This window comes from Narcine bancroftii, chromosome 4 (assembly GCF_036971445.1).
Source record: "Narcine bancroftii isolate sNarBan1 chromosome 4, sNarBan1.hap1, whole genome shotgun sequence".
NCBI lineage: Eukaryota > Metazoa > Chordata > Chondrichthyes > Torpediniformes > Narcinidae > Narcine > Narcine bancroftii.
Genome location: NC_091472.1, coordinates 207,608,695 through 207,630,303, shown reverse-complemented (window position 1 = coordinate 207,630,303; position 21,609 = coordinate 207,608,695). Strand labels below are relative to the sequence as shown.

The 21,609-nt window shown below is 44.0% G+C and overlaps 1 protein-coding gene across 3 annotated transcripts in view; it reads left to right on the top strand.

Annotated features, from left to right (window-relative positions):
• The window catches only part of smpd4 (sphingomyelin phosphodiesterase 4), a 124,977-nt gene that overhangs the window by 55,627 nt on the left and 47,741 nt on the right, over window positions 1-21,609 (top strand). The window contains exons 10-12 of one of the 3 annotated variants that reach the window (XM_069933774.1): window positions 1,585-1,596; window positions 4,399-4,491; window positions 21,146-21,291. In XM_069933774.1, the coding sequence (XP_069789875.1) occupies window positions 1,585-1,596; window positions 4,399-4,491; window positions 21,146-21,291 (251 nt within the window). The remainder of the gene's footprint in view (window positions 1-1,584; window positions 1,597-4,398; window positions 4,492-21,145; window positions 21,292-21,609) is intronic. The other 2 variants (XM_069933775.1, XM_069933776.1) reach the window with 2 other exon arrangements.

Genomic DNA, 21,609 nt, shown 5'->3' with positions numbered 1-21,609 from the left:
TGATGGTAGTTAATGCACACAAGTGCTGGAGAAAATCAGCAGGTCCCACTGCATCCAGAGGAGGCAAAGATACATAACCAACATATCGGGCCTGAGCTCTTCGTCAACATCTGAGCAAAAGTCAGGCAGGTGCCTGAATTAAAAGGTGGGAGGAAGGAAGAAAGGACAGGACAACAGCCAAGAAACCATAGGTAGAGTAGGAGAGGAAAGCTGAGAATTGATCAGGGGAGGGGGAAACTCTGTGTGTGTTTCCCCGCCCCCCCCCCCGACCTTTCTTGTTCTGTCTCCTTTCCTCCAGCCCTGCTTTCACAGAGCTCCCCCCGCCCCGATTCTCATGTCCATCTCTGTCCTCTTGGCTGTTGATCTCTGCCCCTGCCCCTTCTTCCCTCCTCCCTCACCTTTTTATTCAAGCGCCTGCCTTGTTTTTGCTCGTACTTCGACAAAGGGCTCAGGCTCCAAATCATTGGTTATAGATCTTCACCTCCTATGGATGCTGTGAGACCTGCTGAATTTCTCCAGCACTTTAGTGATTTAATTATAGTTGTTCAGCTTGTGTGAATAAAAATGACAGTGAGCACTGTGTTAGCAGAGCTATGACCCCATAAAATCAGGGGCCAGATCAGGGTGATTATCAACATGCATTCGTTTCACAATTGTCTGCTGTTTGGAAACAGCCACAGAGGTGGGACACATTTCAGCTGTGGATTTGAAGATGTCCTCTTTTGAAGTTGGGTAAAAGGCATTGTCCATTGCTCTAAAATGTCACCTCTGGTCTGTGAAATGCTTCATGCTATAGTGAGTGGCCTCCAGTAAATTTCTATGGAATTGAAACATAACCCATCAGCTGGGGCAGGAACAGTTTAGGAAGTGTGATGTGGCCTTTCAGATTAGCTTCTAAAGTTGTCATGACATTAGCCTCGACTTGAACCACTTTAATCTTCCCACAGCCCAGGAAGGACCTTTCCCAGATATTAATGATGGATGACACTACCAGACTGTTAAATCAGCATTGCCCCTTGTTCAGTGTATGCCTGTATGTGGCCTCATTCCCTTTCTGCCTTGTCACCCTTCACCAACCTCATCTCAGCTGAGATTTGTTGAATGAACAGGCTTGCTGCCCCTTTGGGTAGTTGTTGCAATTTCCACGCTGTGAATGGAATCGGAACTGTTGGCCAGAGAGCCTGGCCTCCGCTGAGGGGTGAAATCAGGAGCTGGTGTGTAGCCATCAATACCTCTGCTCCTTGCCCATTTGCTGGGAGGGCTTGGGCAGGTACATGGGAATTAAACATTTAACAAATGGTAAATGGTCAGCGATATTGGACTAAGTGTTTATATAAAGCATTCTAATAGTTCAGTCTGTGGGCGAGGGTTTCACAATGAGTGTGCAGTCGGGATTGGGTGAAGTTTCTGACTCTGGGACGCTGGGTATTCTGAACACACTTTAGAGCTCTGCTTCAGCTTTGCATGACGTGTTGATGTTTGGGTGCATGTGCCTTATGCCTCGTCATCATTTTATTTTTTCTTTCTCCTCATCACCTTCATCATCTCCGCTCTGACTGTCTTGTGCAATCGTGGCATTGCAAGCCTGGGCCGCAGGTATTCATTTGACTCGCGCCACTAACCAGAGTTAACCCTTTTGAAGATGAGGGGCACACCAGTGTTAACAAGATACTGGTTATTGTTTCGCTTGGAGGAACGTGAAGGCGGCACACACTGCTCTCTGCCTTTCTTCCAGTGTCCCAGTGATTTCTGACTTTTCCCAGTCCCTCCTGGTTGAGGGCATGGTTTGGGGTTCTGTATTAGCAGTATCCAATGGTTTGCTGAAGTATGCATACCCATTTATCCATTTTTGAGTGCCTCTGCACAGATGGAATTAATAAAAATCTAACTGTCCTTCAGTACTCAAAAGGGTTAACCTATTGTAGCCTACCACAGTGTTGTAGCTCGATTTGTGCAATATCCTTAAGATTTACACTGTGTGAGAGGACGTTCACTCTGTATTAAACCTGTGACTGTTTCTTGTTCATGATAAATCTCCCCAGAATGTTCTCCTTGTGCCCATTTTAAGTTTGACTGTTATTTTTCTGTTCAATGGGACACTGCGAAAGTCTCTCGAACCCACTGTTGTATTACTGAATCATTTTAGTCATAGAAAATCAACTGCAGTGAATGGTTTACAATTGGAAACAAGGATCGGGTGTAGTGTGTTGCCTCAGGAGAGGCCGAAAGGATTTATCCCCTTAACTGCCTTCATGTTTCAGTGCCAACAGACAGTTTCCAAAAGCTGCTGATTGTAGAATGTTTCCCATTTGAAGGATATTCATGCTAGGAAGTTGAAAATCACATTAAAGTGTCTTTTATCAATATCAAACACTCCCATGACAGGTGAGGCATGAGATGTACGTGGGAGTGGAGCTTTCAGTACGTTGTCTAATCAGTGTGCTTGCCATTGTCCTATGGTCGTAGTTTTGTTTTATTATCCAGCATCAACCATGAGATTCCCAAGTCAGTGATATTTGTAACCTGTCAGCCACTAAACAGTGGTCTGGAACGTTCAGCAATCAGTGGAAAAGTTTAAGCAACAAACTGGGGCGCCACCACAATGCTATTACAGTACCAGCAACCTGGTTTCAAATCTGCCACTGTCCCTACGGAGTTTGTATGTTCTCTCCGTGTTTCCTTTGGGTGCTCCAGTTTTCTCCCATGTTCCAAAGATGTATGGGTTGGTAGGTTAATTGGTTCCATGGGTGTAATTGGGCAGCACAGGCTCGTGGGCCAGAATGGCCTATTTCCTCAATGTTAACAATAGCTGGAGGACCTCAGTGGGTCAAGCAGCATCAATGGGAGATAAACAACGGCCAATGCTTCAGGCCGGAACCCTCCATCAAGATTGAAAGTGCAGAGGAATGAAAGCTAATAATGTGGGCCAGCAGGGAGATTGATGAATCAGGGAGGGGTGATGGGTGACTGTTATTCTTGAAGTCTGTTCTCTGGTGAACAGTCAGTGTCGTGTTGAGCACCGTTCAGTCCCAGAGCATTTCTTCACGTATGTAAGATATGCTCTGGAGTGCTGTAGAATGTCTGGAAGCCAAGTCCCAATCACTAAAACCACAAGCCATTTCTCTTCAAGATCTCAAGGAAGGCAACAAGGCTGTGAAAGCGAGTGGGTGAGAGTAGCAATGTGGCCAAAATTTTCCCACAGGATCTGATGCTTGAAGTTTTAAAGCCATTCAAATTATTTACCAATGACTGAACTCACAGCAAGAAGCACCTCGATCCAGCTTGGTGTATGTTCTGGGGATCATGGATCAAAATGAGATGCAAGATCGTACCAATGTTTTAACATTCATTCTAGATACAATCTGCAGCTCAGTGCTTTATGCCGTGGTGTTGAATCTGCTCTGGGAGTGTTTGAAATTGCAGTAGTTAAGAGCTTGATGCTTACATACCTAAATTTGGTCCTTGTCAAGATATACAGTAAACCCCCTGGTATCTCGCACCTATGGGGATTGGTAGATGATAGATAAGTACATTTTCCAGTTGCTTGAGACTCACTCTTTCAATGTCTAATGCATCTGCATTAAGAATAAACAGCTTGAAAGACAAAAATACAATACTGTCCTTGCACTGAACAAACTTCACTTGCATGAATACATAAACTTTAAAGTATTTTACTTTATTTTTAGTCACATTCTTTGAAAACATTTAACCATGTCTAAGTTCCTCCTGCCCGAACGACGAACAATCACATAGATAATTAGCCCATCCCCAAGCTTACAGATAAAACCTTTGACCAGGGAGACTCTAACTAAGCAGGGATAAGGAGACACTTTAAGAGAGTTGCCCCAATGGTGAGTGGCATCAACCAGCTCTCCATCCCGGACGACACCATTACTGTTTCACACAACCTTATTCAAACAGCTGCTACGAGCAAAGCTCAACCAAGGCTGAATATTTGCTCCCAATTTCACCAAAGGTCAATGTGTTACTTCAGAGAACTTGTACAATTTTAAACTTGCAGATTTTTTACCTATTATTTTATTCTTATTTTAATTTTTTAAATTTTTTTTCCTTTTTTTTTGTTGGTTGTGTGAGACTGCTGGTAGCTTGAATTCTGGATACCAGGGGTTTTACTATACATATATATATATATTTTTTTTTTTAAGTCTCTATTGAACTGGGTATAGTTCATTTTGGCACAGCTTTTATGGCTTGTCTTCACTGAAAGGGATGTTATTTGGCAGTGCAGGGGTTAAATCTGCTTACCTTTATATATTGAAAGTGGTCACTGTTAAATGTTTAAAGTGGATTTGCTGTGTTTGTAATATTTTTTTTCTCTCTCTTTGGATGAATGCTTTCTCCCTGTGTGTTATCTTGTTCTTGGATGCTAACCCTCAGTTGGAGGTGCTACAGTACCGCCTGGGTATCTGCAGTACTCAGTACAACACTGCGTCACCACTGCCTGGCCACGGCACCTTCCACACCTACCAAGTACCATTTTACTTTCATTTTGCTGTCTAGCTTTGCTCTTGTCGGCCACATGGTAAAGCTCAGGGTGACCTGTTAACTCTAATGTCAATCAACTGACCTAAAAATGTTTTGCTGCTGATTGTCATTTTTCTGTTCAATGGGACACTGCGAAAGTCTCTCGAACCCACTGTTGTATTACTGAATCATTTTAGTCATAGAAAATCAACTGCAGTGAATGCTTTACAATTGGAAACAAGGATCGGGTGTAGTGTGTTGCCTCAGGAGAGGCCGAAAGGATTTATCCCCTTATCAATGGTCAGCATTGATGGATCCCAGTTGCCTTGATAACGCTTTTCCATAGTCGCAATGTTCCTGGTGAAACCTTTCACCCTGTTTGTCACTGACTGCACCGAGATCAGTAGGGAAGAAGTCCAAGTGTGAATGCAGAAAATGAATTTTCAATGACATGATGCACTGTGGTTTTGTATGCTTGAAGTAGACTTCAAATATAACAGTAAATCGCAAAAATAAGTTGCATCTAAAAATAGTACGTAATAGAACATTCTTTAAGATGATTTTTCGTGTTCAGTAGTCCAAAATCCATAAAATACACCCAACAGTGTTCAAGAGATGGGAGATAAATTAAGGAGTAGGACCTCAGAAGTAATAATCTCAGATTATTACTGGTGCCACGAGCTGGCCAGAGTAGAACTAGCAGAATAGCTAGAATGAAAATGTGGCTTGGACGATGGTGCAGGAGGGAGGGCTTCACTTTCTTGAGGCATTAGAACCAGTTCTGGGGAAGATGGGACCAGTACAAACCAGACGGTCGACATCTGGGCAGGGTCAGGATCAATGTCCGAGGGAGATTGTTGGCTAGTGCTGTTGGGGAAGGTTTAAACTAATGAGGCGGGGGATGGGAGCCGACAAAGAAAGAACGAGGAAGGTGGTACACAGCCCAAAGCGAGAGTTAGGACAGAGGAAAGTCAGAAATAGAGGATGCAGATTCTAAAAGGACAATGAGCATAAGGGGCCCTTTATCCGAATGCCCATAGTGTTAGAAACAGGTTAGGCCCCAGGCAAATGATTTAGTGACCTCACAGAAACATGGATGCAAGGTGGGCAGGATTGGGAATTAAATACTCAAGGGTATCAGGTAGTATGGAAAGATAGACAGGATGGTAAAGGAGGTGAGGAGGTGCTCTTAATCAAGGATGAGATCAGGGCAATAGTGAGAGACGATACAAGATCGAAGGAGTAGAATGTTGAGTCCATCTGGGTAATGATCAAGAATAGTAAAAGGAAAAAGATCACTGGTGGGATTTGTCTATCGCCCACCAAATAACAATAACCCAGTGGCCCAGGCAATTAATCGAGAGGTAGCTGGGTGGGTCACGTCTCCAGAATGGAGGACCATCGCCTTCCCAAGATCGTGTTATATGGCGAGCTCTTCACTGGCCACCGTGACAGAGGTGCACCAAAGAAGAGGTACAAGGACTGCCTAAAGAAATCTCTTGGTGCCTGCCACATTGACCACTGCCAGTGGGCTGATATCGCCTCAAACCGTACATCTTGGCGCCTCACAGTTCGGCGGGCAGCAACCTCCTTTGAAGAAGACCGCAGAGCCCACCTCACTGACAAAAGACAAAGGAGGAAAAACCCAACACCCAACCCCAACCAACCAATTTTCCCCTGCAACCGCTGCAACCGTGTCTGCCTGTCCCGCATCGGAATTGTCAGCCACAAACGAGCCTGCAGCTGACGTGAACATTTACCCCCCCTCCATAAATCTTCGTCCGCAAAGCCAAGCCAAAGAAGAAGAACTGAGGCATGTAAGAACGGGACAGCAGTTGTCATGGGGAACTTTAACTTCCACAAAGATTGGGAAAATCAAGTTGGTCAAGGGGGTCTGGAGGATGACTTCATAGAATGTGTCGGTGATAGCTTGAGTGGCAAGCTAAGGAACCAACAAGGGAGAATGCTATTTTAGATCAAGTATTGTGCAAAGTGATAGGTAAAATTAATCATCTAGAAGTTAGGGACCCTCTTGGAAAAAGTGATCATAGTACGACTGAATTTCTCATTCAGATGGAGGGTGCAACAGTTAGATCTAAAACTAGTGTACTACGCTTGAACAGGGGAGTCTACAGCCGGATGGGGGAGGAATTGGTCAGCGTGGACGGGGAGCACAGACTAGTTGGCTCAACAAAAATATAAAAATGAGGGCAGGAAGAGTCAGCCTTGGTTAACTAAGGCTGACTAAAGGAAAGTTATAAAATTAAACACTCATGTTCAAAGTAGCCAAGAGTAGTGGGAAACTGAAGGATTGGGAAAACTTTAAAAGGCAATAAAGGACAACTAACCAGAAAATAAGGAAAGGGAAGAAGGATTATGAAGGGAAATCAGCACAAAATATAAAAACAGATAACAAAAAATGTTATAAATATATAAAACGGAAGAGGGTGACCAGAGTCAACATAGGTCCCTTGGAAGATGATAGAGGGAGATTGATATTGAGTGATGAGGAAATGGTCAAAGCATTGAACAGATATTGTGTGTCAGTCTTCACGGGGGAAGACACGTCCAGCCTGCCAAAGAGTAATGTTAGAGATGTGAAGGGAGGTGAGGGCCTCGATAAAATAATGCTTACAAAAGAGATAGTGATGAGCAAACTAATGGGTCTGAAAGCAGACAAATCCCCTGGTCCTGATGGGATGCATCCCAGGGGACTGAAGGAAATGGTGGGAAATGTCATAATTTATCAAAATTCTCTGGATTCTGGACAGGTCACGGCAGATTGGGAGACAGCAAATGTCGCAGCACTTTTTAAAAAGGGATGTAGGCAGAAGACGGGTAACTAATGGCCAGTTAGATTAATGTCTGCAGTCGGGAAAATGCTTGAAGCTGTCATTAAGGATGAAGTAGCGAGACATTTCGAACGAAGGGATTCCAACAGACAGATGCAACATGGATTCAGAAAGCGCAGGTCATGTTTGACAAACTTGCTGGAGTTCTTTGAGGAGATAATGGGTGATGTAGATAGAGGGGAACAGGTTGATGATGCATATTTGGATTTCCAGAAGGTGATTGATAAGGTGCAGGACAAGAGACTTATCAATAAGGTACAGATGAATGGAACTGGGGGAAGTATATTGGCAAGGATTGAGGATTGGTTAACTGACAGAAGGCAGAGAGTTGGGATAAATGGGTGTTTTTCTGATTGACAGACAGTAGTGAGTGGGGTGTCGCAGGGGTCGGTGCTGGGTCCACAGCTGTTCATCATTTACATTGATGATTTGGAAGAGGAGACAGAGTGTAGAGTGGCCAAGTTTGCAGATGATAATAAACTAAGTGGAAACACAAATTGTACAGAGGATGTGGAGAGGCTACAGAAGGATCGAGTTAAGTTGGGTGAGTGGGCAAAGGTCTGGCAGATGGAGTACAACATTAGTAAATGGGAGGTCATCCACTTTGGTAGGAAAAATAGAAGAGCAGATTATTATTTAAATGGTTAAAAACTACAGCTTAATGTGCAGAGTGACTTGGGAGTGGTTGTGCATGAATAGCAAAAAGTTAGGTTGCAGGTACAACAGGTTATTAAGAGGCAAATGGAATGTCAATTCATCGCTAGAGGATGAAAAATCAAAATCAAAAATAAGACAGGTGATGGGAAACTGAAATAAAAATAAAAACAAAATGGTGGAAGCAGATAGGAGAAAAAACAAGGTGGTTTTTGGTTGCAGAGAGAATGCGTGAGGGATGGGTAACAAAAGGGAATACATGTGTGTTATGTTGTGGGCCCCAGGATGCTGCTGTGGAGAACATGGCGGAGGGCAAGGCAGAATTGTCGACGGTAAGTAGCTGGCTTACATGGTGATGGGAAGAGATAGACAGAACAGCGCGAAAGGATTGATGTTCTGGTGAAATGTTTGAATTATTGGAAAGCAAGCTGGCGTTATCAACAACGGTGCAGTTGATCATGGTAGCCCTGATCACAAACCTATCCTTGGTACCACAATGTACAGATGGCAGATCAGCACTGGAGAATTAGAATCCCTGCCAGCCAAAGGGTTAACTGCATGCCCAGCCAAGACTTGTGACTCTCAAAGTCCCACCAAATGTAACCCAAGACAATACCTGTCAATTAGCCAACACCATTGCAATGTTCCCAGGCCAACAGCTCATTGCTAGTTCCAAAATACTGAAATGGCTGGTAAACATTCGGACATCCAGCAGCTTTAAAATGTGTTTCTTAAATGCAGATGCTTTCTCTAAGAGTGTGGTCTGGAACCCATGTGAAGGAAGGATGTGAATACAGACAGAAATCATGATTGTCGGGGTCCTCTTTGTAGTAGCACAGGGCTGCAGAGCAATAGGATGTGAACAAGACAGGAATGGGTGCTGCTGTTGAGAAGCAGTGCATTGGTTTGGAGCAGAGCGGTTACACAGCAAAACAAGCCTGGCCACAAATGTTGGGAGAATCTGATACAAGGCTTTTGATGTTTCTGTGTATTTACAACTAAGATTTTGAGGATTAGTGCTTAGCAACCTGCTTCTCTATAGTTTGTAATATTTTGGGTTTAATTTACACAAGTTAACCTATTTACCATGTGGCTCTGCTTGTGGTGTTGGGTGCTCTGCTGTGATAAATACAGTAAAATCTCTGTTATCCAGAATTTAAGCAACCAGTCAAAAAAATTGCAGAAAATTATATACAGTGCAGCTCTGATTATCCGAAATGGTCAGGACCGGGGCTATTTCGGGTGACTGAATTTTTCGGAGAGCCAATTATTTTTTTAAAAACCGCCTTGTAACAACAGCAAATCACTTGTAACAGTGTTTAAACAACAACAACAAACTACAAGGTAAGGCTTTTTAAGCATTAAAAAATGCTGGCCACTGCCGATCACTGACACCTCCCCATCAAGGCTCCTGCTCCTGCTGCTGGGAGGCCAAGGTCTGCGCTAATGCCAGGAGCCCAATGTCCCTGCTGCCACTGGGAGTCCAATGTCCCCGGTCAGTTTGGCTCCGAAAAACTTTTGGATAAGTGAAGAGTTCTGATTTGTTTTGGATAATTGAGGATTTTTGAGAATCTGATTTCAGATAATTGGAGTTTTACTGGAGGTAAAATAGGCAAAAGTTAAAATTTGCACCCCCCCCACCCCGCCATCTCAAACAACTGGAAAATTCACTCATCCGGCATCTGCCAATCCCCACAGGTGCCAGATACCAGGGGTTTTATTATATGTTTCAGCCCAGCACAGGACAACAGGCCATTCTGCCCTTCTTGTTCATGCCAAAATATCATTCTGCTAGTCCCATCGAACTTGCACCCGTCCAAAACCCTTCAGACCTCTCCCACCCAGGTATCCATCCAATTTATTCTTAAACTTCTGATTGAGCCTGCATTTACCACATCGGATGGCTGCTCGTTCCACACTCCCACTTCTCTCTCTGAGGGAAGAAGTTCCCCCAAACCTTTCCCTTTTCATCCTAAAGCCACGTCCTTTCGTATTTATCTCTCCCAATCTAAGTGGAAAGAGTCTACTCGCATTTACTCTGTCTATTCCTCTCATAATCTTGTAAACCTCTATCAAATCTCCCCTCATTCTTCTACTCTTAGGCTGTTCACAAGAAAGGGAACACATTGGAAAATGCCTGTGTTTTTATTTTACTGCTACTGTATGTTCCCTTGTTGGGGAGGAATCTGTTCATCCTGACTCTGTCCACCGCCTCGATGCATTTTCCTGAGTTCCAAATGGACAAAGCTTTGCCATCATCTGACATCAGGATCTCTTTCCAACTGCTCTGTTTCCTGATTATAGTCCTTCTTCATCTTGGTTACATAACTTATTATTTGCCCTCTAATGAATGCTTTCATTGCATCCCATAGTATAAACTTATCTTCCACTGATTCCGTATTTATTTCAAAATACATTTTTATTTGTTTTTCAATAAATTCTCTAAAATCCTGCCTTTTAAGTAACATGGGGTTTAATCTCCATCTATACATTCTTGGAGGGATGTCCTCTAGCTTTACTGTCAATATTAAGGGTAAATGGTCCGATAGTATTCTAGCTTTATATTCTGTTTTTCTTACTCTATCTTGCATACTAGCTGATAACAAAAATAGGTCTATTCTTGAGTATGTTTTATGTCTAGCCGAGTAATATGAATATTCCTTTTCTTTTGGGTGTTGTTTCCTCCATATATCCAAAGTTTCATTTCTTCCATTGATTTAATTATAAATTTGGTTACTTTGTTCTTTCTGTTAATTTTTTTCCCAGTTTTATCCATATTTGAATCCAAATTCAGGTTGAAATCCCCTCCTATTAATATGTTCCCTTGCGTATTTGCTACCTTCAAAAAGATATCTTGCATAAACTTTTGATCTTCTTCGTTAGGTGAATATACATTGAGTAGATTCCAAAACTCCGAATATATCTGACATTTTATCATTACATATCTCCCTGCTGGATCTATTATTTCCTCTTCTATTTTAAATGGCACATTTTTACTAATTAATATAGCCACCCCTCTTGCTTTTGAATTATACGATGCTGCTGTTACATGTCCTACCCAATCTCTCTTTAATTTCTTGTGCTCCAATTCAGTTAAGTGTGTTTCTTGCACAAATGCTATATCAATTTTTTCTTTTTTCAGTAAATTTAGCAGTTTCTTCCTTTTAATTTGATTATGTACTCCGTTAATATTTAAAGTCATATAGTTCAACGTAGCCATTTTATACTTTGTTTATCTTCCCTTTCCGTTTTTCCATCATTACCTTTCCTCCTTTTCCATTTCTGTTTTCTTATTTTAAACCCTTTATAAGACAACATTCCTAAAACATCAAACATTTTCCTTATTCTCCTATTTAAAACTTCTTTAGCCCCAATCTCCCCTTCCCCTCCTGAGTTGTCCTTTATCCCTTGTCGGACAACCACATCTCCCCTCTCCATTTGGGTTTGCGAATTCACTCGCAAGCGTCAGCTGATTTTGCAGTGACCGCAACTCCTCCCCACCCAGCCCCCCCAGAAAAGATTTCACTTTTCATATGTAACAAAGGTCACTCTTTTAGTTCCCTCCTTCTTCCCTCTATTCCATTTCCTTCCCTTATTAATTCTTGTCTATACTATCTATATTTTCCTCTAAATACGGATACATTCACGTATGCACATTATACATATACACACTTATACCTCTTTATCCACATACATATAAATCGTGGTCATTTTTACTCTCATTACACGTCTTCATCCCTCAGTCTATTTTGTAATTGTTCTGCAAATTTTCGTGCTTCTTCTGGATCCGAGAATAGTCTGCTTTGTTGTCCTGGAATAAATATTTTCAATACCGCTGGATGCTTTAGTATAAATTTATACCCTATCTTCCATAAAATCGCCTTTGCTGTATTGAACTCCTTTCTCTTCTTTAGGAGTTCAAAACTTATATCTGGATAAATGAAGATTTTTTGCTCTTTGTACTCCAGTGGCTTGTTGCCCTCTCTTACTTTTTCCATTGTCTTCTCCAGTACCTTTTCTCTTGTAGTATATCTTAGGAATTTTACTAAAATAGATCTTGGTTTTTGTTGTGGTTGTGGTTTAAAGGCCAATGCTCTATGTGCCCTTTCTATTTCCATTTCTTGCTGTAGTTCTGGACATCCTAGGATCCTAGGGATCCAATCTTTTATAAACTCTCTCATATTCTTGCCTTCTTCATCTTCCTTAAGGCCCACTATCTTTATGTTATTTCTTCTGTTATAATTTTCCATTATATCTATTTTATGAGCTAACAGTTCTTGTGTCTCTATAACTTTTTTATTAGATTCCTCTAATTTCTTTTTTAAGTCCTCTACCTCCATTTCTACTGCTACTTCCCGCTCTTCCATCTTGTCCATTTTCTTTCCCATTTCTGTTAAGGTCATATCTATTTTATTCATTTTCTCTTCTGTGTTGTTTATTCTTCGTCTTAAATCATTAAATTCCTGTGTTTGCCATTCTTTAAATGACTCCATGTATTCTTTAATAAGAGAAAGTATATCCTTTATCTTGCCTTTCCCTTATTCTTCTATTTCACTGTACTCTTCCTCTTCCTCTTCTTCTTCCTCTTGGTTGGCCATCTGTTGTTTCTTTGTTGCCCTTTTCTTCTCTTCTTTCTTGTTTTCATTGTCTTCTGTGTTCTCTTCTTGCTGCAGGTGTTCTGCAGCTGTCGTTGCCGGCTGTGGAGATCGACTCCCCAGCTGGTCACCCCTCCCGTCGGTGTGTTTTTTTTCATGCGCGGTTGCACACTTTTACTCGGCTCAACGAGCCATTTTTGTAGTCCACTTTCTACCGACCTGAGGGAGCGGGTTTCTCTCTCCACCGCGGGCCTCTTCGAACAGGTAAGGCCTTCTCCTTCTTCCTCCGTTGTCTTCTCTTCCTCTCTTCTTACCGTTGATTTCGATTTTTCTTTTTTGCCGCCATCTTCTTTCCACCTTTATATTCACTTTTCTTTAACTTTTATTTCTGTGCCTTTGTGTTTTTCTTTGTTTTTTTTTGACTTTTCTGGAGAGGGCTGGAGTTCACCGTCCGGCCACTACTCCATCACGTGACTCCCTCCTGACATCAGGATCTCCAAATGATTCACGACCTCACTACACTTGGTGGGAATGCAAAGCCAAGCCAGCGTGACTTTGTTCTTTGTCCATTCGAGACTAATCCTGGGCTTTCTGCTTTCTTGTTATGTAATGTCTTGTGATTTCCTTTTGTACTGGTTTTGGAGGAAGGTGATTTGACATTTGTGCTGGAATGGGTTTTTTTGTGGTCTTCCTGAATTCTCTTGGTGACATTCAAGTGGTGGCATTACATGGCCCACCCCTCCCCTGCCACGTAATGCTCGTTACACCAGAGGTCACTGAGGGCTGGTCGAGGGGCTGCATGTCCTTTCACGTATATCCTGAGGTTGCCGTGTTATGTTTGTAAAGGTTTGGGCTGAATCTTGGAGATGATAAAGAAACCTCTTGAAGTGGTGATTGAGGACGACGTGTGGTGCCTGCATTCCCAGCCCGATTGGCCAACACTGAGCAGAGCCACACACCGTGAACTCTGGTTGGCTCCGCATGTTTGGAGAGAGTTGTTGATAGCTGACAGCAATCAGCGTAATGGGAAGGTGGAGTTTTTCCAGTATTAACTGCAAGGGGCAGGAGAAACCATGAGGCAGGCAGCATGGTTGGTGCACCACAGTTACAGTGCCAATGACCGGGGTTCGAATCCGAAGTTTGTACGTTCTCCCCATGTCTGCGAAGGTTTTCCCTTTCGGCTCCAGTTTCCTCCCTCCATTCAAAACGTACCAGTGGGTGTAGGTCAATTAGGTGTAATTGGGGCAGCACAGGCTCTTTGGCCAAAAGGGCCTGTACGTCTAAAATTTAACTTCCTGGCTCGATTCCAAGTTACTTGGCATTTTCGTGGTTTGAGAATGCAGCTGGTTCTGTTCATGGGGACTATTATCGGCAGGCGTCCTCCTCCCCTCCCTGCTCACTGACAACACTCAGCCACTGCACACAGTAGCATCTTGACGTAGCGCACTGTCAGCAGTCAGCGCCCACACTCCATGAAATCATACGAACCTCAGGTGACTAGAACTTGCATAGGTTCAAACCTATCACCATGTGTGATTTTGATTTAATATTTACTATGGGTACATAGAGTAATTGGGAATATTTAGTACAGGCAGTCCCCAGGTTAAAAGCGAGTCTTTAAGTTGGAACCAATACACAAGGTCCTCATTTAGCATCAGTCAGTCAAATGTTTACCATAGTATATATTTTACCTTTCTATGCATTTTAAAACTCTTCCCAGTACACTAAAACATGTTAAACATAATAATGCAGTATATAATATAAAAGGAACTACATAAGATCAGGATTAAAAGATAGCACTTGCAGGAGAAAATGGAGAGATGGCTACTCTCTCGCGATGCTGGGCGATGGCAGCGTTCCCAACCCCATGGCTCTCCCGCATCTTTGTTCCTTCTGCTCTGCACCTGACTCCTTCACTCCTCCCCCTCACTCCCTCCCTCACCCTCTCTTCCTCGATTATCCCCCTTGCTCCCAACCCGCTTCCCCTCCTCACTCCCTCTCCCCTGTTACGTCCCTTCCCCTCTTGCTCCCTCTCCCCTCTTCCTCCGTTCCTTCCACCTCTCACACTCCATCCCTTCTGCTCCCTCCCTCCCCCGCTGAGTGACAGCAGCATCTCACGAGAGTATCCAACAGCATAACCACACTCAAACCATTACATTCAACTTCGGGTCGGCCTCTCGGTACGCAAGAATGACTTGTTTGGAAGTTGAGTGTTTTCAACCCGAAGACTGCCTGTACTTTACACAACTCTATAGCTGGGCCTTTGGACACGTTACATAACACCATGAAAGGAGAGAGTGCCCTTTAGATGGTGTAGTTGTGCTTCAGGATATCTTGGCTTAAGGTTTTGAATTGATCTGAATCCATTCAGCAAGAGTTCAGGTAAATACAAGCTTCAATGAGAAAAAGCCAGCCGGGCCCATCTCCGACACAAATCTACACATTCATGTTAAACAGGAGCAGTCGCTGTTTTCAGCGCAAGATCTTGCATTTTACCCCTTTGTCCAGTGTCCCTGATGTCACCTTGGCTGCAATCCATGGCAGGCCAGGAGAGAAATGTGGGATATTCTAAGTTGCGTTGCTCAATTGCGTGCAAGTTGTGAGGCCTTCTTTCGACAAGGGACGCCAGGGAATTGAGATGGATGTGCCTTCTGAACAGGACTTGGCACAGACTAGGAAAACCCATCCGGAAAGTTCAGGTTACTGAGTAAACAAAGAAAGTAAAATGATGGTCCTGGAGTTACCTTTTGTTGAAAGAAGGGAAAATGCCTTTACAGAATTAAACTGAATGCACTAATCTCTATCGTTGCTCTTGAGCAGTCGGGTGTGAAGGCATTTGGTGGTTTTTGAGCAGCTGGTTGATTTGGTTCAGTCGATCCTTGCAGTAAGTTACTACTTTAGACTTAAACAAGATCTCTCATGGTATACTAACCCTGAAGGTTAAGGAGCTTGGGATCTGTGGAGACATGGTAGATTAATCCCAAATTGGCTTGTGTGTAAAAGATCGGGTATTGATGGAGGTGTGTGATCAGTGGTGTTCTGCAACGATCCACTCTTTGTGGAACGTGAAAGTTGAATGAAAGGCCTCCATCCTTTCTATTACGTGGCAACCAAGAACTGTACTCAATACTCTACATGTGGCCTAACCAAAGTTTTGTTCAGCTGCAACGTGGCTTGTATGTTCAATATCCCGATCAATGAAGAAAATATTGCCATCTCTCACCTTTGGTACCAAATCAATTTGTGTTGACTTCCACCCCGAGATCCTCTGTGCATCAGCTCTCCCATGGGGCCTGCCATGTACTGCTACTTTACTCTCACGTCCAGATTAAATTCCTTTTGCCATTTCTCTATCCATTTCAACACGTCTTATGTCCTACTAGGTCCCTTGACGACTGCCCTTACAATCCAGATGCAGTAGAATATCAGCATAGCCCTTCTTCTTGTACCCCTCCACATCTTCCACTTGGTGAATATTGATGCAAAGTACTTATGTAGTAGTGGAATGGTCTTGATGAAGGGTTCTGATCCAAAATGTTAACCCTTCTTTTTCTCTGGCTGAGTTTCTCCAGCAGTGTGTTTTCACCTGTTTAGTACCTTGGTCACTTCCAGGAGTAAACTCCCTCCTTTGTCCCTTTCCCTAATTACCCTCCTTTTTTAATCACTGTATAAAGTGCTTTGGAATTCTCTTGAATTCTGCTCTCCTGATTTTCTGTTGTGGGTCTTTCCTTCGTAAGCTCCTGTCTTGGGTAAACTTGTATCTCTCATTTTGTTCGTTTTAGATTGGTCACAGTGTTTGAGCTACCGAAAGAAAATAGACACACACACCGAGAGCAGTTCAGATTATACAAATGTTTATTACAAATTCAAAAGCTGATTTCAAACTACAATATGCAAGCCCTTCCCAACTATACTTATCAACGCCTGGTCTGCTCCCAACTGCCGAGGCGAGGCAACGACTGCACACTTGCAGTAGGTTGTCAGGGCGCCGGTAGCAGCTTCTCCACCTCCCCTGACCGGGACATTGGCTGGACTCAAGAAGTTCTTTTTCTTGCTGAGAGATGTTGCCACCTCTCGGAGAGTCTCAAACTTCAGCAGTGGGACCATGGCTTATATTACCCAAAAACTGCTTACCCAAGCACCTATTCCCAGCACAGCAAGAAAGATAAGCGAGCAAGCTAGCATACTAGACTTCTATCGAATAACATAATTTTCAGCTTATCACTTTGAATACAATGGTTTATTTTGCATCAAGGTTAGGCCTCTGACAGTCTGTGACCAAAACAATCAGGAAGATTAAATGTTCTTGGTACACAGATGTCAGATAACACCATCTCTGGCCCCTCGGTGGAATTTAGCTTATGTCTGCTGATTCTAAAACACAAGCAGGTTCTCAGCCTTGCAGAAGCAAAGGCTGCAAAAGTAAAAAACACGGTTAGAATCTTCCATTACATTAAGCACTTGCCCGATTTCCTCTTCCTTATATTTGCAGGTGCTTTGTTTTCCTCTTTGATTAAGTTTGCACCTCTCCAGGTTATCTGAACAGTTCCGTCCTTGACTTCCTTCCTTATAGGAACATGTCGGTCTAGATTCTGACCAGCTGGCCGTTGAAAAATTCCTTCGTTAGATGTGGACTTGCCCAATACATTGAACTTTATCCTGCTCTGCCTCATAGTTTCCCCGAGGGCCAGTCTGGTCCGTAACTATCCAAAAACTTGCAGAATTATGATCAATGTTCCTGAAAATTGTCCCACTGCAACCTCAAGTACCCAGCCAGTCAAGTATAGCCATTTCCCTGGTTGGACTGTTTCCATACTGTGTCAAGAAATGCTTAACAAATTCTCCCCCCCCCCCCCCCCCCCACTCCCTCCGCTAAGCCTCCAAGAGCAAGTCAATGTTGGGGAAATTAAAGTCGTCCTCTACAAGAACTGTTGCTTTGACATCTTTCTGTAATCTCTGCATTCTCTGTCTCTTGCTGACTAATGGAAGACCTATGTGATTGACCCCATCATAGTGATCAGAACTCCAGCCAAATTGCATCACTGAATGAACCTTCCAGGATGTCCTCTCCAAATGCAACATTCTCTCCGATCAGTGGTGACCCTCTTTGTGTTCCTCTCTACCATGTCTGAATCCTGAGCTCTCAGTCCTGCCCTTCTCTCAACCAAATTACATTGTCAATCGAGCTTGTCTTGCCCAGAATACTCCTTGCATTGAGCCAATCAGTTCCATTGTGCTCACTATTCTGTCCCTATCTGTCTTTTCTTTCAGATGCACCCATCCTCTACCTTCCCCCTCAGTCCTTCCCTTCTCAGTCCTTTCCCCTCTCAGTCCTTCCCCCTTCAGTCCTTCCCCCCTCAGTCCTTCCCCCCTCAGTCCTTCCCCCCTCAGTCCTTTCCCCCTCAGTCCTTTCCCCCTCAGTCCTACCCCCTCAGTCCTTCCCCCCTCAGTCCTTCCCCCCTCAGTCCTTCCCCCCTCAGTCCCTTCCCCCCTCAGTCCTTCCCCCCCTCAGTCTTTCCCCCCTCAGTCCCCCCCTCTGTCCCCCCCTCAGTCCTTCACCCCCCTCAGTCTGTCCAATTAATGTGGACAGATGTGAGGTCGCTTGGTCTCTGCTTCCAAAAATCAACAATAAATCCCCGGTCTTGGTGATGGAGAAAGCCCATATTTCAGAAGACCCCTCCTGGAGCCAACAGCTCGAGGCAGCTTTGAAGAAGACACGCCATTGCCCCTACTATCTGAGGAGATGTGACATGCTGTAGAATACTCTAGTAAACCTCTACAAGTGTACAGACTGCATTGCAGCCTTGTCTGTAAAACTGAATGCCCGGGAACACAGAAGGTAGGAAGTGTAGCCAGGTCCATCACAGGTTCCGACCTCCCATCCATTGCACACGTCTATGTGAGGCGCCGCCTCAAGAAGGCAGCCAATGTCATAAAGGACCCCCCCCCACACCACCCATCAGCCTGATCACAACCTCCTCTCACTGCAACCTTTGGGCAAAGGGTACAGAAGCCTGAAGACCAGCACCTCCAGGTTCAAGAACAGTTTCTTTTCAACAGGTGTCCGGCTCTTGATCTTCTCCTTGTTACACTGATCATGGACTGTTCCAGCACTGCAAAAGGACTGTTTGGACACCTGCAAGTCAATTTATTTGGATAGCCATGTTATCTCTCTCATGTATTTATTGGCTCTTTTAATTCAATCGTTTACTATTATAGATTTTTGTTTTGCAAGTATCTGTTCGGCTGCTGCAAGGAAGAATTCCAGGACGTATGTGCATGACAATAAATTCACTGTCACCATGGCAGCTCGTTCCACGTGCCCACCACTCTCTTGGTGAAGAACGGTCTCCTTGCGTCCCTTCCAAATCCCACCCTCAACCTGTAATTATGCCCTTTCATCTCAGTTTCCCACTCCAGGAAGCAAGTCATGCTCATATACCCCTCGTGGACTTTGCTCAAAGTTGATAGGTTCCCTTCCCTGTGAAGCAGTCAAGTTTTGGCTTCTTCTGTACTTCTCTCACACCGACTACACAAAAAAATCATTAAAAATATTTGTTAGGTGAGGTGAAAAGAAAACAAGGTTTTTACTTCCACGTGCTTTGGCCCCCAGTGAAGCCCTGTTCTTACTAAAGATCAACTTCCAACCTCCTACAGGCCTAGTTCATCCAGTCTCATGATAACTAGGCTTCCCGACTCTTGGTGATAGCAGCCCCTGACTGCCCCAGAGGTCCTGCTTTGTAACTTTCTGCTTGCTCTCCAAATTCTGTTTCTGAGACCCTGATGTGGATCAGGGCTGCTCGGTCTCCCCGTTTAGAATGGCCACTTCCTGCTTGGCAACATCCCTGGCCCTGGCAGTGATGGGGAGTGGGTTGGGGGGCAACACGTTAGCTCATCAACCCTGGTCCTGCAACAAGGAGAAATTGATTCATACAGAGCCTGGTGGTCCTCTGGATCACTAGAGTCTCCTTCCCCCACATCGAGATGATCTACCAGGATTGTTGTCTGGACCCCTTCCACCCCATACGCAGCATCTTTCGGCTGCACCTGTCGGGGAAGCGATACAGGGGTATCAGACCCAGCACCACCAGACTGAGGAACAGCTTGCTCCTCAGGACAGTGAAACTGATGAATTGCTCATACAAACCCTCTGAGACTCCACTATTAATTTAACAATGCTGTAAAATCTCTGATATCTGGAATTCAAGCAACTGGCAGCCTCAAGAAACTGGCAAAAAAAATCCAGAAAATAATAGGTAAAAATACAGAAGTTTAAAATTCAAACCCCAGGGGTTAATTCACTAATCCATGCGACCTCAAGCAACCGGAAAATTCACAAATCCAGCTTCTACCAAGCACCCATAGGTGCTGGATACCAAGGGATTTTACTGTATTTATTTTTATATATGTAGGTGCACTCTGCACATGTATTTGTCTGCATGTGTGTTATGATTGGTTGTGTGTCTGCATGTTTTGCTCCAAGGACCAGAGAATGCTGTTTCATCAGGTTGTACTTGAACAGTTGGATGTCAATAAACTTTAATTCTCCTCTTTTGCATTTATTTGACACAAAAATACCCAAACAGTGAGAAGGGTTCTTCCTTGAGCCAATTAACAGCTTACCTCAGACACTTAGCCATGTAAAGAGCACAATTTACAGGATATGCAATTAAGATAAATTTGCAAAGTTCCGCCAGCTTTTCTGTGTTTTGACTACAATCACAGAATCTGCAGACTTCATCTCTACTGCCATCACCAGAAACAAACCCCTCCCATGAGCCATTGTACAAAGGTGGCGTGGGAGGACCGTTGGTGGGGATCATTCAGGAGCCTGATAATTGAGGGGAAGAAACTGCCATTCAGCCTTTTGGTGGGCCCTTTCACACTCTTGAGCCTTCTCCCCGATGGGTGGTCCAGGCTGCGATGGGTCTTCATTCTTGGGAGCGGGAGATGTAGTCAGAGTCCATAGAGGGGAGGGAGGTTGTTGCGTGATGCTCTGAGCTGCTTTCATCACCTCTGTAGCTTCTTCCAGTCTTGAGCAGAGCAGCTCCCGTCCCACACTGTGATGCACTAGCTAAGTCTTCCTTTGATGATGCACCTGTAGAAGTTGTTGAGGGGCGGGGGATATGCCGATCTTCCTTTGTCCCAGGTTGGCTCATTAGAGGGGTTTATTCCCATGGATAGCAGTAGAGACGAAAGTATGTAGGCGCTATGATTGTGGTCAAAACACAGAAATGCTGGAGAAACTCACCACGTCTCACAGCATCCATGGGAAGTAAAGATATATTACGGGTGTTTTGGGCCTGAGCCTTTCTTCGATACCTAGCAATAGAGGCTCAGTCTCAGAGTTCATTCAAATCACTGATCAATAGATATGATGGTAATGAAGAGGAATGGGATAGTAAAGGTAAATGACAGAGGTGGACAATCAGCCACAATTTGCATGATTGGTGGGTCAGGCTGGCAGGGTGAATGGGCTGTTCTTCCCCTGTGTCCTAGTGTTGAATTGGACTCTTTATTCCCGCCACACATTCTGACCAGCTTTCCTCTGTTTGCTAGGAACCGTTCACTCCCACAGAGGAGCACGTGCTCATGGTGAGGCTGCTGATCAAGCACCTGCACTGGTTCTCCAATAGCATCAAGCAGGAGCAAGTCTCACCCTCGGCCCATTCTCACACTGGAAGTCCACTGGAGGATTTCAAGAGGTTAGACTGTGTTGTTTTCAGAGCTCCAAAGAGCACTTGGCTTTTTTAGGTAGCAGTTGTCCGGATCAAACACTCCCAGGTCAGGAACTGCACAGGTCATGTGCACTTTAAAGCTGTTTCAGCTTTGGTCCGTTAAGCTATTCAAACTTGTAAGTACATTGCAGATCTGATTTGGAAGCCACTCCGTGGTATTGGTCGAGTGGAGCTTAAATAAGCTCCCTTGGCAATGAATGCGATATCTGTTTTGAAGGTGGTTGATGCTGGATCTCCCCAGTTTTCTTTCCTGTGGTATCTGTCCTCTGCCTCTCCAAATCTTGC